At 47.2% G+C, this 14,469-nt stretch overlaps 1 protein-coding gene across 1 annotated transcript; it reads right to left on the minus strand.

The window, feature by feature from the left end:
* Window positions 1–2,607: 2,607 nt before the first annotated feature.
* Window positions 2,608–14,408, minus strand: LOC144724396 (protein AMBP-like). Its single transcript, XM_078603485.1, has 6 exons — window positions 14,225–14,408; window positions 10,799–10,941; window positions 9,294–9,364; window positions 7,311–7,430; window positions 4,780–4,881; window positions 2,608–2,983 (listed from the first exon to the last, which is right to left on the minus strand). The coding sequence occupies exons 1-6, from the start codon at window positions 14,339–14,341 to the stop codon at window positions 2,931–2,933; spliced, it is 606 nt and encodes a 201-aa protein (XP_078459611.1). The 5' UTR covers window positions 14,342–14,408; the 3' UTR covers window positions 2,608–2,930.
* Between the last annotated feature and the right edge of the window lie 61 nt (window positions 14,409–14,469).

A 14,469-nucleotide genomic window follows, 5' to 3' on the forward strand; every position in this document is an offset into this window, starting at 1 on the left:
GTGAAAAGCAGATAATTCGAAGACTCCATATGCATATATTAGGATTGTTTACACATTCACTATCACTGTAAATATATGTTTAATTTCTTTCGCACCGTAAGTAGCCAACTAATCAGAGGTGCGGGGTAATATGGTTAATCCCATCCAGTGTTCAGAACCCATATCCTTCTCATGTCAAACATCGCCTCCAAGTGCCCTACCCACTCGGCTACAGTCTCTCCACTGAATGATGCCGAGTTTTATTTTAAGTCTAGTGGAGTGGTCAGAGTGGTTATCACAATGCAGTTTTAACTTGGGTGCAACGTTGACGAGATGTTAACTACCTCGCCCGTGATACAGGAGGTCGTTGGTTCGATCGCGACCTTGACGCCTGTGTATTTGGAGTTTGCATGTTCTCCACGTGGTCACGTGCGTTTTTCTCCGGGTCCTCCGGTTTTTCCTTCCACGTTTAGAATCGGCATGCGTTGAGAATATTTGCCTGCTTTTAAATTTCCACGCGATAAGCCACTTCGTTTATTATGTGGCCAGGTCGCTTCTGAGAAAGAGCAATTAAGCTCGATGGACCTTACTTGGTAAAGTAAACAAATCATATTCTTAGGTTTTTTCGGTAAAGTCACGTAGGTAAAAAATTAAAATTAAGTAAAATAAAATAAAAATATTTTTATTTTACTTTTATTATTATTACCGAAAAAACCTAAGAATATGAATCCTTGCAGTCACGAAAGCTTCAAATCTAGAAGTAAAAAATAGTTTAAAGTTTAATTTAAATCTTGTCTGATGTGAGCGTACCCACACTTTAACCCCCACTGCACGAGTTTACTAGAACACCCATTCATACTGCTTGGTGGACAGGCGCAGGGAATAAAAACTAAAAACTTGCTCCATTGTCTCTGCCGCACCAGGAGATCGAATCCAACCGGCGACCTCTGGATCACAAGTCCAGTGTGCTAAATCGATACACCGCAGAAGAGGTATAAGAATGTATTATGTTGGAAAATGCAAACGTTGGACATATTCTATGTGTCCAAGAACTTAACGTCTAAAAGCTGTTGCTCATCATGAACAGGTTTTTTTACCCCTTTTGTATGCAGTCGTGAGTGCAATTCTCTACGGTGAATCTCGCCCGTGAAGAATTTCCCGTGGCTTTCGACCACCCTGTCACAGTCCTCGCTTACAAATACATCGACAACACCTCCAGACAGTCGCGTAGCTATCAAGTGAGTGTGTAGGCAGTGCCACTGCACTGTTCTCCCCATGGTCGCGTGGATTTTTCTCCGGGTCCACTGGTTCCCCCCCCCATCCCCCCCACACATTTTAGAAACACGCGTTTAAAGTATTTGGCTGCTATTTCCACACGATAAGCCGCCACTTCATTGACCAGTGGGCCTTACTTGGTAAAATAAAAATAGTAAAACATTGTTTATGAAATCGAAAATAAAATAAAAACTGCACCCAGGTCCATGGGCCGAAGCAGGCCAATCTCTGGGCATGTAGACTGGGGGAGTTTGGCCGAGGACGCCATTCCATTTCATGTGTAGTGGTGTTAACTACTCGCCTGTTCGCAAACTGAGAGAGCGGATCGTAAACAAGGTTTTTCCGCTCAATCAAACGGTCAGGGTCAAATGCTGTGAGGTAGAAGCCAAACGCCAGATTGGAAAGGACCAATCGGAGGGTTCCACAAGGTGGCCGGGGATTGGACAACCCGGCCACGAACAGGTATAAAAGCCAGAGCGCTGAGAGCTCTGGGCCAGTTCTGCTACACGAAGACCCAAGTCGGCCGAAGACATCTAGGACCCTGGACCAAGCCTTCCAGCCCTTACCAGGGCTGGGGCTCAGTGTAACCAGTGGTCGGGGAGAGATCCCCTAGGTCCAGCCAGAGGACGCTGGGATAGCAGGGAGATTAGATAGCCTGCAGGGTCCGGAGGCTGCACCTCCTCAGGGTAACGGGTGAGGGGACCATTTACCCCTTTGTGTGATAGGGACTGTGTATTAAGACAATAAACAGTGTGTGCCATAAAGAAGTTTAGAAGTCCGTCCTTTACGACACTACACATGTATCAGGGCCCATGCTGACCAATCCATGCGATCGTCTCCACTATTGGCCACAGGTGGAGTTTGACTTCGATATTTGGGAGGGCAGGGGTTCGCTTTGTCCCTCACATTAGGAATCGCTGGTACATGTAATTCATTTATTTTTATCCTAATTTTAAACTACTGAAAATATGTTAATAAGGGTGCTCAGTTTGGGGGGGACATTGCCCCACCCCCGTGCCCCTCCAATCTCCTCCCATACTCTTGTTCCTCCTCCATAACAGAGATCATTGAGAGCGTCTCTCTCCTTTTCATCATGGGAGGAACAGTGCTGAGAAAGTGGCTATGAAATGGCAATATCGCATTGGATCGAATCCATCCATGCAGAGGTTTTTGAGCGTTGACCTCTCGTACTCCTCCAACATTCCAATCACTCCATTATGGAATTGCATACATATTTCATAAGGAGGACCTTCCTAAACAAATCTAGAGACTCGGTGAGGCTTCGTTGCACAAGCAAAATATATTGCCTTGTTATTAGTAATTCACTCTGAATAACAAATCATACGTTTCAGATGCAGTGCACAAATCAGCTTTATTTTCGTTATTTCATTGTGGCAGTCATTCATTCATTCACACTCTCCTTTTGAGATATGTTACAGTTCTAAAATAAATGCGGCAGAATATGATCGTGGGAGGTATTCCATCTGGAAATACCGACAGCCAACACGTGCCAACTGACAGGGATGATCCAAGCATTGCTATGGGAAATAATAATCTGCTCTGTGTCAACATATCTCACATTCTTGATGTTATTTGCGTCTATATGTGCAGATTAAGCGATGTACACGTCTTTTTTAATGAGGATCTGGCTTGTAGACATTGGAGGTTGTTTACTCCTACAGAGTGCGTGGCACCAGAATCAAACCCTCTTCTCCAGCGATGCACTCGTCTGAAAATGACAAATCACAGCAATCGCATTATTTGGTTCATCCATTGTCTTTCCGCAGACGAATGTCGGCAGAAAAAGCAACGCTGTAATTACAAGGCAGCGAGAGAGTATTACGTTGACGCTCAAAATCGATTTGTACACGCACGCTGTGTATTGAATCGGGCGCGTGAAAATAATTTGAACAATTCATTTTGTGCAAACCATATGCCGATGTTGAATTTAGCATAATAGGGCAAATAGAGCCATATGCGTGAGGCAAACCCAACGGACAATGCAGGTGAGACAGAAAAATGATGAACATTAACTATTCTTGAATCCAATTGCGTTCCTGAATTGTGACAATTCATTGCATTTCTGCGAAACTGAATCATATACATATGATTTACTAAATTTCACTACTGCAATCATGACTCTCACTACTTTCCATAGTCAATTATTGTCGTCAAATATAATTTTATATTTATAGAGCGCCTAAGCTCGAGACACTTTACATAGTTTAAAAAGCGATATAAAAAATTTGGTCATTTACATGGCAGGGGGGTGCAAGGGCTGAGGAATAAGTGACCATAACAGAGGGCACGTGGGGATGGGACGGGGCGGAGTGGAGGGGCGAGAGGAGAGAAGCGAAGGGGAACTGTCAATGGGGAAAAGGTTGAGGCTTTGAGAGAGGAACGGAAGGAGGTTAAGGAGGGGGGACTGCTTAATCTAGAAAGGAAGTTTATTCCAGTGGAGGGGTGCAAAGAGGGAGAAGGATCGAGAAGGGGACTGGGCCCAGGGAGGAGGAGGGACACAGAAACGGACAAGATTGGGAATGAAGAGGATGAGAGGGGACATGCAAGGAGATGAGAGAGGCAAGATAAGGTTGGTCAAGGCCATCGAGAGATGTAAAGGCTTCGTGTAAGGTATTTAACGAAACAGCGACAGTCAACGGGAAGCCACAGAAGTTGGAGGAGAAGAGGCGAAATGTGAGAATTAAATTGGAGATTTCAAATTAATCTTTATCAGACTCTAGTATTCTTATTTTTGAAACCCTTCTTGCTTCAGGACAGCATTTATTCAACTCCATTCCTCACAGCCCCACACAGTGCAGCTCTCCGTGACTGCATACCACCATGTGCTTCATTTTCACGATAATCTTAAAAGCTTTGTCATGACGTATGGCCGTAGAGTGATGCTCTGTGATTCTACAGAAATGGTGCATGCTACCAGCACGTTTCCACCTACGAGCTGATTGAAAATGGGAAATTCTTCACCATTACAAGTACAGGGATTCATTACCTATTGTACGCAATAACCATCAGTGAAACAGACAATATTTACACACACACAAAGACTTATACACATGTGTGTGTATAGATGTATAAATATGTACACGCATGTAACGATATTTGAGAATACAAATACATTTATAGATGAAGGTACATATCCACAGACACTGTTGATACACGTAGAAACATATTGACACATTCCCTAAACTAGAAACACAATACATATAAAATGAAATAATTCTCACGACGTTTCGGCTACAACGCAAGCAGCCGTCTTCAGGTGAAGAATGAGACACTACCAAGCTAGGAGCTTATATATAAACTGGGTTGGAGGTGGAAGAGCGCCTTAACAAAAAGAATGTGCATATGAAGAGGAATTTAGCATATTCATGGAAAATGCGTAGGAGGTGGGCGGGGGGGGGTTCAAAGTCATATTATGCCCATGCATTATGCAGGATCAGCAGCACCAAGGGGGGTGCAGGGAGTAGCATTAACAAAGGCCAAACTAAACCGTGCTGGAGCGCGTACCGGTGTAAGGCAGTTGGAAGACGTTCTCCTCTGCGAGTCCCATCTCCAGGCTCAAACTGCGGAATTCGTTCATGAGGTCCTCGCTGACGTCCGGTGACCTGGCTGTGGCAGAACGATGCAACATTTACCGCCTTCGTGGTTGTGCGGCGTAGCTCGAACGTGAGAGCCAGTGGGGTTTTCGCGTTGTGCTGCGTGTTGTTTGGCACGATGGCTGACGGCTTCGCTCCACGTGCTCGCTCGCAGCACGTGGAGCGGACGCACGGATGTCGTGCTGATGAGCAAATATGCAGTACAACTAGAAAACACACAGGATTCACGGTTCAGATCCCGTGTCGACTCTGCAGATTGAGCCACGTGACAAAATCATGGCCTGATTAATGGTAAGCACCGAGATGACCTGTAACACATTCCTGCGGAGGGAGCTGGTAGGAACGTTGGGTTGCTCGGTCAATGGCCAGGCACAACGGCGGCGTGGTGTATTCCGCAAATATGGTCAACTGTGAGGGCGGGCACAAGCCGGCGTGAGTAGGTTAAACTTTGAGTTTTATAAGGGCACCACGGGGTGACCAGCCCCTCCCCACCCAGCCCCACCTCACACCCAGCCCCACCCCTCCCACCCCCCACCCAGCCCCACCTTCCCCACCCAGTCCCTTCCCACCCTCCCCACCCAGCCCCTACCCATCCTCCCCTCTCCACCCAGCCCCTCCCCACCCCACACCCAGCCCCACCCCTCCCACCCCCCACCCAGCCCCACCCTCCCCACCCAGCCCCTCCCCACCCTCCCCACCAAGCCCCACCCCTCCCATTTTTGAATTCACGACGGACGGACGGACACAATAATCCCCTGTGGGCTGGTGTAACCAGGAGATTCCTACTTGTATAATAAACTTGATTTGAAGCTTTCGTGACTGCAGGAATTACTCTGTGTAATGTTTGGTTGCAAAGCACGTTTCTCTTATTCTTATGCAACGAATGTCCTGCCGATCAACATGCATCATCACTCCATCGGGTATTATTTCACGTATCAATCCATACATTCGTTTACTTTCCTCAAAACAAATGAATTGCATAGATTAAGATGCATCAATCAGTGAGGTTTGAGAAGAGTGGGGTTGAATGGTGGGTTAAACATAAATTACAATTTGCAACCGTTTGTCAAATCCACTGTTGGATAAGGCGCTCCCCACACCATATCGGTCATGTGGGTCGTTAAACTTCCCCCACCCCCCGCCCCCCACTACTGGTTAGTGCGATGGATGAGCCGTGATCTCGTTGGCCAACTTTCGGGCGGATGAGCCACTGGGATCCTCCAATTGCCTCGGTCTCCTTTGCTATTGGATCCAAGTCCCATGCTGATTACGCATGGTGTGGAAACTAATGCGCAAAAGTGTCCTCGCGTTCTTGGTTCTTTCGGTAAAGTCACGCAAGCAGCCGTCCTCAGGTGAAGAACAGGTCTGTCGAGAAGACAGAGTCTGAATGACACACTCCAGGCTTGGAGCGACTATTTAAGCTTTAAATCGAAATATGTCCTCGCGTTGATCTGCTCATGCGTAGGCGTCCTCCATGAAAGAAAATTGCGTACCCACGGAACCCTGACAATCATCGATGATCATGGTTAGTGTGAGTTGGTGAAGCAGGGAATCCTAGGACCAGATATGATATCAGTCGACACTTATGCTAGCTGCGGCTGGGAATCGAACACCGTTTGCCGGGTTCATGATTTGGTGCGTGGACCACTGTGCCACCACTATGGCCCATTTGTTTTTATTTGGAGCCCGGCGCTTGTATGCCACAATCACAATACGGACGTATGAGAAGTCACTGTGTGTAATTATCCTGCCACACGCCCTCTCACCTCACTCTCCCACGTCTCACTATTCCCTGGTATCTCTCTCTCTGCCCTCCCCAGATCTCATTGTCACGCTCTCCATTCCCCCTTCCGCCTCGCCGGACTCATCCGTCGCACAACGTCGGTTAAGAACACCGATCATCTTCTTGGTTCTTTCGGTAAAGTCACGTAGAATGGAAATAATAAAATAATAAAAATAAAACATCATACAATTATTCTCACGACGTTTCGGCCACAACGCAAGCAGCCGTCCTCAGGTGAAGAACAGGTCTGTCGAGAAGACAGCGTCTGAATGAAACACCACCAGGCTTGGAGCGTCTATTTAAGCTGGGTTGGACGGGGGGAGAGCGCCTTGACAAAACAATTTGCATATCAAGAGGAATTTAGCATATTTATGGGAAATGCAGATATGCGATTAGAAGTCAATATCATGTGAGCCCACTGAATTGTAACAGTGATCTACCACGGCTGAGGTGTTTTTCCTACCGTGTTTCAAGTCTGCTTTATGTTCACGGATGCGGTCCGAGACATGTCGTTTGGTTTCTCCAATGTAACTGCTCCCACAGAGGCAACTTAGTTTGTAGACGCCAGGGTACTGTATGTCTGCTGCCATTTCTTTCTGCTTCTCTTGCCGGCCATAGAACCCAAAGAGCAATTTCACCGCAACACAACCAAGTCTTACCCAGCATGCGCATGGTCCGTATGATTTTGCCCTCCTTAACTTTGCCGTAGTAGAGTATTGCGTGCGTCTCGTAGTCGGTGCGTATGACCGTCAGGGTCATGTGCTTCGCGTGTCTCCATTCTGGACGCACACACGGACGAGAAACGAGGCGATCACGTGTGACCCTTTTTTATGCGTTCGTTATAACAGCGAACACAACAGTGTGTCGAGCTCCACACAGAGTGGAGTCTCTCTGTGCGATCGCGTTGTACCTACAGAAATACTGTAATCGTATCCTTCTGCAGGCTTGTCCGTAGATGTGTCGTCAATTATATGAACAGTTATAATGGCACGCAGCATATCTGTCAAACCATACAGTTTACCCCGTATTCTTGTACAGGGAAATTTAGTTTGTAGGTCCATACGGCGTGCAGCCGTTTCAATGCGGGCAAAAAAATGTCTTTGTGTTTCTCCCTTGTGATGAGACTTTGTAGGATGAACGTTGATATTTAGAAGGACACGGGGTGACCACTAAGGTCTGAATTGGTCTGTAGTAAGATAGGCACTGATAAGGGATTGACAGGTATGCGATAGTTTGAGCTAGTTCACTGAAAATGAAACGATTGATACGCTCGCATGAGTTGATGGATTTCATCCTTCTAAACCTCAATATATTTGTTGATGACACAAAATCGTGTCTAGATTTGATGGACACCCAGGTATTTTACTCCAATTTCTGGGGGTACAATTGTTTCAGATGCTTCTGTCATGTGCTGTTGAAGATCCCTCACTCCAAAATGAATATGTTGCCAAAATCTCAACCATGCAGTTCAAACTGTTGTGTAATTTTCATTAATTAACATATGATAGTTTTGTGATCGGCACCAATTTATGTGGAATTTGGATTTGCACTTTTGTTGAATTCTGACAGCTGAGATAGCTGTGACGTTATGATTGTGCTTATCAGCAGGAGATAGGTGTTTGCCCTAAACACAAAAAAACAGCTTTAAATAAATGAGTTTTCAAGCTAAATTTAAAAGTGCATAGCTCCAGTGGCTTCCAAATATCGGATAGAAGAGCGTTCCAGACAGCCACAGAAGCCCACCTGAAAGTGCGCGATGCAGTGACCGTCTTTCTTACGGATTAAACATTTACGTTAAAATGTTAATGGAGCAGCCCAGAAATTGCTTGCTCACACCACCTGCTGGTGGAAGGACGTCAACTATAATAATAATAATAGTTCAATTCGTAACGCGCGCAAATTTGCAGACGTAGTGGCCGCAACTCAGAGGCGCGGAGCCAAGCTCAGAGTCGCTCGAAAGCATGATTGTATAGAGGTGAGTTTTGAAGTCTCTTGAAGGAGGCGATTGAGGTGATGCTGCGAATGTGCAGAGGGATATCGTTCCAGACTGTTGGGGCTGCCACCGAGAAGTGGTCATGTCTATGGGGTGGGGGGGGGCACTAGAGAGCCCCTCCAAGTCGTATTTTGGCCTCCTCTTCCACGCTGGGCAGATATCTCGGATGAGGTTGGCGTACCAGCTGATAAACGAAATTGTGGTGAACCCATTTATGCTGCTGGGGTGGACAGATGTGGGGAGGATTTAATAAACGTGTCCACGACGCACAATGCATTTGTACGTACACGTATGTAACATTGATGTGCATTAATTGATTGAACTTAAAGAAAATACAGAAACAATGAAATATGAGTCCGGTAATGTAAACATGAACGTGTATACCTGTGCATGTACGTGTGTTTGGTTTGGCCTTAACATATGTATTGTGTTTCTACTTTAGGGAATGTGTCAATATGTTTCTACGTGTATCAACAGTGTCTGTGGATATGCACCTGCATCTATAAGTGTATTTGTATTCTCAAGTATCGTTACATGCGTATACATATTTATACATCTATGCACACATGTGAATAGGTATTTGTGTGTGTGTAAATATTGTCTGTTTCACTGACGGTTATTGCATACAATAGGTAATGAATTACTGTACTTGTAATGGTGAAGAATTTCCCATTTTCAATCAGCTCGTAGGTGGAAACGTGCTGGTAGCATGCACCATTTCTGTAGAATCAGAGCATCATAATAAAGCAGGTTAAATACATTCAGTCATGATCACTCAGACATTCAAACAGTGAGGTCCTGCTTAGAATGACATTGAGAGACAGAAAGCATATGCGGGTTAATGACATCCGTATTACAAAAAGTGGGCTTGGGAAGTACACGTAGCTTTGAAGGTTATGGTGCAGAATTAAAGCAGAGTGGCAAAGTGGGAATTAAACCAAGAGTCCGGGAGGATGATGGAGCAATGAAATCGATTCAAGGGCAAGTGCTGGATGGATCATTGCACCGTAAGATCTTGAGAGGTGGTGCCGGCTTGGGATAGGCCTTCATCCAGCGGTGGATTATCATGAGTATCAAGGTTAAGCATGTAGTCCTGCTGCTACTGCAATAATAACTATTATCCACTATCGGCCATGATTTTGTCCACTGGGATGAAGACCTCCCTCAGCCATTGCCATGTCTCACAGCCTTGTGGGGTCACAATGCATCTTTAACACCTACACGTGAGCCAATGCCATCGCTAGATTCCCACGATGACCATAGGTTCTAGCGCTTTTGGAAAACTGAACTTACTGAAACTCAACTACGAAGAGAGAGTGTATAATCAGTGTGAATTACCTGCTGTGCCATACGGATCAGAAACATGGAAATGAACAAACACAATCGAATAAAAGACGAAATGGGCACAAAACCAGGGGAGACCTGCATACCTGGAATGCCACTCGGTGGCAGAATGAGAAACATGTGGGTTGGAGCACACAGGCAAGTTAGAGATGTCGTATTGATATCGCACCTCCGATTAGCATGATTGGCTACGTACGGTGCAAAAGACGTTCAACATATTGTTAAGAAAAGTGGGGCTTGGGCAGAGCACATCGCGAGAAGGGTCGATGGCCTATGGTAGAGCCAGTGACCGAGTGGCAGTCAAAGGAGAGAACATGCCCAAGAACACTGCAATAATGAACCACCAAAATCAACACATCTTAGCAATACTCTAGGAAAGTGGTGTGAACAACAAATATCTTGCCATCTGATGAAACTATAAACTAGTTTTATTTCACCAGGTAATGCCCGCTGAACCATATCGTTTTTTTTCAGAATCGACCTGGCCACAAATGATAGCCACAAAGGATAATAAAGCGGCTTTTCATGTAGAAATCTATAGCAGCCAAATATTCTAAAGTCATAAACCGAAAGAACCAAAGAATAATTCTAAAGTCATGTTTCTAAACGTGGAGGAAATACCCGGAGGACTCGAAGAAAAATCCACACGACCACGGGGAGAACATGCAAACTCCAAATATACAGCAGGCATCGTTAGGGTCGGGATCAATCCCAGGACCTCCTGCATACCAGGCGAGGTATTTAACATCTCGCCACCGTGACTGCGCCAGCGACAGGACCTCGGGACCCATGCAGGAATGTGTCGTTTACTTGGACTTGGTGGACGTGACGGTGAACTTGTTTTCCTCCTCGCTGGCCTCCAGCTCCATCTTAAAGCTCCTGCTGAGCTTGGTGTACTTGGCCACATGGTTGCAGTTGCTGGCCAAGGCGGTCACGTACCACGTGCCCAGGAACTGCCGTTCAGCCGGGGTGAGAGCGACGGGTTGAACAAGATATTTTAAACAACAGGGCATCGCGCCGGCATTTCGGTGAGCACAGATCGATTATGATGAAGGCGATGCAGAATAATATAGCAAATGGGGAACCTTATTTTTGTTTTAAACGTGGTAGGACTGCATCGGCGAATGCCGGAAGAAGCTAGGCGTGAGATTTTGGAGCAAGGAGAGAGAATTGCAATACCGGTGGCATAGCGTCATTGGCATGGGCCCTGTCCAATGTGTAGTGCCATAAGAGGGGAGGGGCTGCTGGGGGCTCTGGGATCCTAGGCAGATAAGCCCTCGGCGCCAGGCGCTAGGATCCCAGGCACCCCAGACACTTAAGCCCCTTGGCGCCACCAACGGGGGGGGGGGGCTGTGTGTGCTCTGTGGGATATCTGGGGGCGCACACAACCCCACCCCTCGTTGGGGACGAGGCATAAAAGGGCAGCTCCCTGGCCGATCGAGTCCTGTCGCAGCTCAAGACCCAAGACCCGCCAGCCAGCATAGGACCCTGGACCCCCTCGTCCCGCTTGTCCTTGTAAGAGCCGGGACGCTGTGCGGGCCAGTGGTGGCTCTCTGGGACTCCCGGCTCTTCCGAGGAAGTGTCTCCGCAACCCATTACAAATGTGTCCTCTTAGTAGGCTGGCACCTGGGCGCCTCCCACTGATGGGACCGGGTGCAGGTTGTCCACCACCTGTGTACACTCGCTCAATAGCCACGTGCTTGGTATGTGGGAAATCGTAGGTGCACTGTGCTCGTGCAGCCCACAGCAAAATAATACGGAATATCCAGGACACGAGGCTTTGCGCCACCACCGCTACTTGAAATTTGCACTGGGGGAGCGGGGTGGGGGGGAACGCTTATCAAGTCTGCTCGTCAAAATGTCCTGCGAAACTGTAACCAAGGTTGGGGAACTTACAGGAATATTTTATCTGCGTTTCACATATCTTGTAAAGTGCATCAAGTCCTCGCTTAACGCGGGGGGTTGCATTCCTGAACATTGCGAATTCGCCTGAAGCGAGAGTAAGTTTCCCATAAGGAATAACGTTGCAGGCCGTAATTTTTTTTTTATATTTCACAGTACATCATTTTACATGTTTCGTTTTTAAGTGGTGTGTTGATATATGATTTCCTTCAGTATGATCATTGTAACAGTAATTTATTTAAATATAAAGTATTAGAGAGAGATATATGGCGAGTGAAAGATAAGGGAAAGGAGATGACGCAACGCACACAAGGATGCCGACACAAAGACAAAGGAAGACGTCCCACCGTGCGTCACACGGCACGACCGCACCAGCTCGCAGCGACACCACCAGCTCGCAGCGACACCGAACAGCGGTGCCGACACCCACGCCGCTCAGAACAGTAGTCCGTCATGCAGCAGACTCGCGTTATAGCGGGCGCGCGTTAAGCGGAAGCAGAGGTTCCGTCAAAGATAAAAACCGCGTTGAAGCGAGAACGCATAGTGTGGAAGCACGTGAAACGAGGATTTCATTCTAGATTTGAAGCTTTCGTGACTGCAAGGATTCATATTCTTAGGTTTTTTCGGTAAAGTCACGTCGGTAAAAAATTAAAATTAATAAAAGTAAAATTTAATTAAAATAAAAAATCACGACGTTTCGGAGGCAACACAAGCTTCCGTCTTCAGGTGGAACCGTCACAGCACGCTTGCTGTATCAAGTAAATGAGAGAAATGAGGATTTACCGTAGACTTGTACCTGTACCTGACTTTTCTGTCGCCTCTCGCTCTCACGCTATATTGTGACTGTTTTGGGGTTTCTCGTGTATTTAGTTTGTGACCGTTAAATACCTCGTTTGTTAGTTGTGCTGCAATATTCCTTAGGGACCCTGAACGCGTTCTCTACAATATCCCTTAGGGACCCTGAACGCGTTCTCTGCAATATTCCTTAGGGACCCTGTACCCGTTATCTGCAATATCCCTTAGGGACCCTGAACTCGTTCTCTGCAATATCCCTTAGGGACCCTGTACCCGTTATCTGCAATATCCCTTAGGGACCCTGTACCCGTTATCTGCAATATCCCTTAGGGACCCTGAACGCGTTCTCTGCAATATCCCTTAGGGGCCCTGTACCCGTTCTCTTGCAACATTGATGTTTTTTTTGTCCTTTGATGTTGCTGCTGGGCTCACGCACCTCGCTTGTAAAACAGCGGGGCAACTGGCTCGACGGGATCGTCCGAGTAACAAATGAAAGTAAACGTTGACGAAAAAACGTGAAGTTTAAAATGTACGATTGCCCAACATATACTCTTACTACTATTTTCATTTTACCAGGTAAGGCCCGCTGAGCTTTAGAAAGTTGTTTTTCAGATGCGACTTGGACAGAAATTATAGCTCAACAAAGTGGCTTATCACGTGGAAATTTATATCAGCCAAATACGCGTAACGCATGTTTCTAAATGTGGTGGGGAAAAAACCGGATTACCCGGAGAAAAATCATGCGACCAAGGGGAGACAGACAAGCAAACTCCAAATATACAACAGGCGTCAGGGTCGTGATCGAACACGTGATCCTGTGTACGAGGCGAGGTAGTTAACATCTCGCCACCGAGGCCAAATGCAACGGGATCTTGAGAGAATCTCACTATTTTCCTCACTTTAATCGAGGGTTTTCATTGTAAGGAATAAGCGATACTTTGATCCGTTTTATGCGTACGGCTCAGTACGAGCCACAGCTTCTAATCTCCAAAATCCTTGCATCCCCTGCAAACCAGACGAGGGATTTAACATCTCACACCCTGCCACTCCCGCCGTCCTTTAAACAAGATGACGCAACGCAAGGGCTTTCCCCAGATAATGAGCACGAGAAGACTGTGGTCAGTGCTGAGTGACAAGGGTGGTCAGTGCTGAGTGGTGGGGGTGGTCAGTGCTGAGTGGTAGGGGTGGTCAGTGCTGAGTGGTGGGGGTGGTCAGTGCTGAGTGGTAGGGGTGGTCAGTGCTGAGTGGTGGGGGTGGTCAGTGCTGAGTGACAGGGGTGGTCAGTGCTGAGTGACAGGGGTGGTCAGTGCTGAGTGGTAGGGGTGGTCAGGGCTGAGTGACAGGGGTGGTCAGTGCTGAGTGACAGGGGTGGTCAGTGCTGAGTGGTAGGGGTGGTCAGTGCTGAGTGACAGGGGTAGTCAGTGCTGAGTGACAGGGGTGGTCAGTGCTGAGTGGTAGGGGTGGTCAGGGCTGAGTGACAGGGGTGGTCAGTGCTGAGTGGTGGGGGTGGTCAGTGTGGCGGTGGCACGCGACAAATACCCGCGAGGCGTCAAAGTCCTCCTGTGCTTGGACGTCGTCCTGCGCGCCATCGGCGGGCGCCGCGTGGCCCTGACACAGGGCGCCGAGAAGCAGCAGCAGTAGGCACGCGTTCCGCATGTTTGTTGCGAACCGGTTCTCCTGTCGACGAGCTGAGCAGAGAACTTGGCAATTTGTCCGGGAACCGTGCCTGCGGCCCTTTTATATTTGTGGCTGTAAACCATGTATTTGTCTTTATTGATTGGTAT

Source organism: Lampetra planeri, chromosome 20 (genome assembly GCF_965212315.1).
Source record: "Lampetra planeri chromosome 20, kcLamPlan1.2.h2, whole genome shotgun sequence".
Lineage (NCBI taxonomy): Eukaryota > Metazoa > Chordata > Hyperoartia > Petromyzontiformes > Petromyzontidae > Lampetra > Lampetra planeri.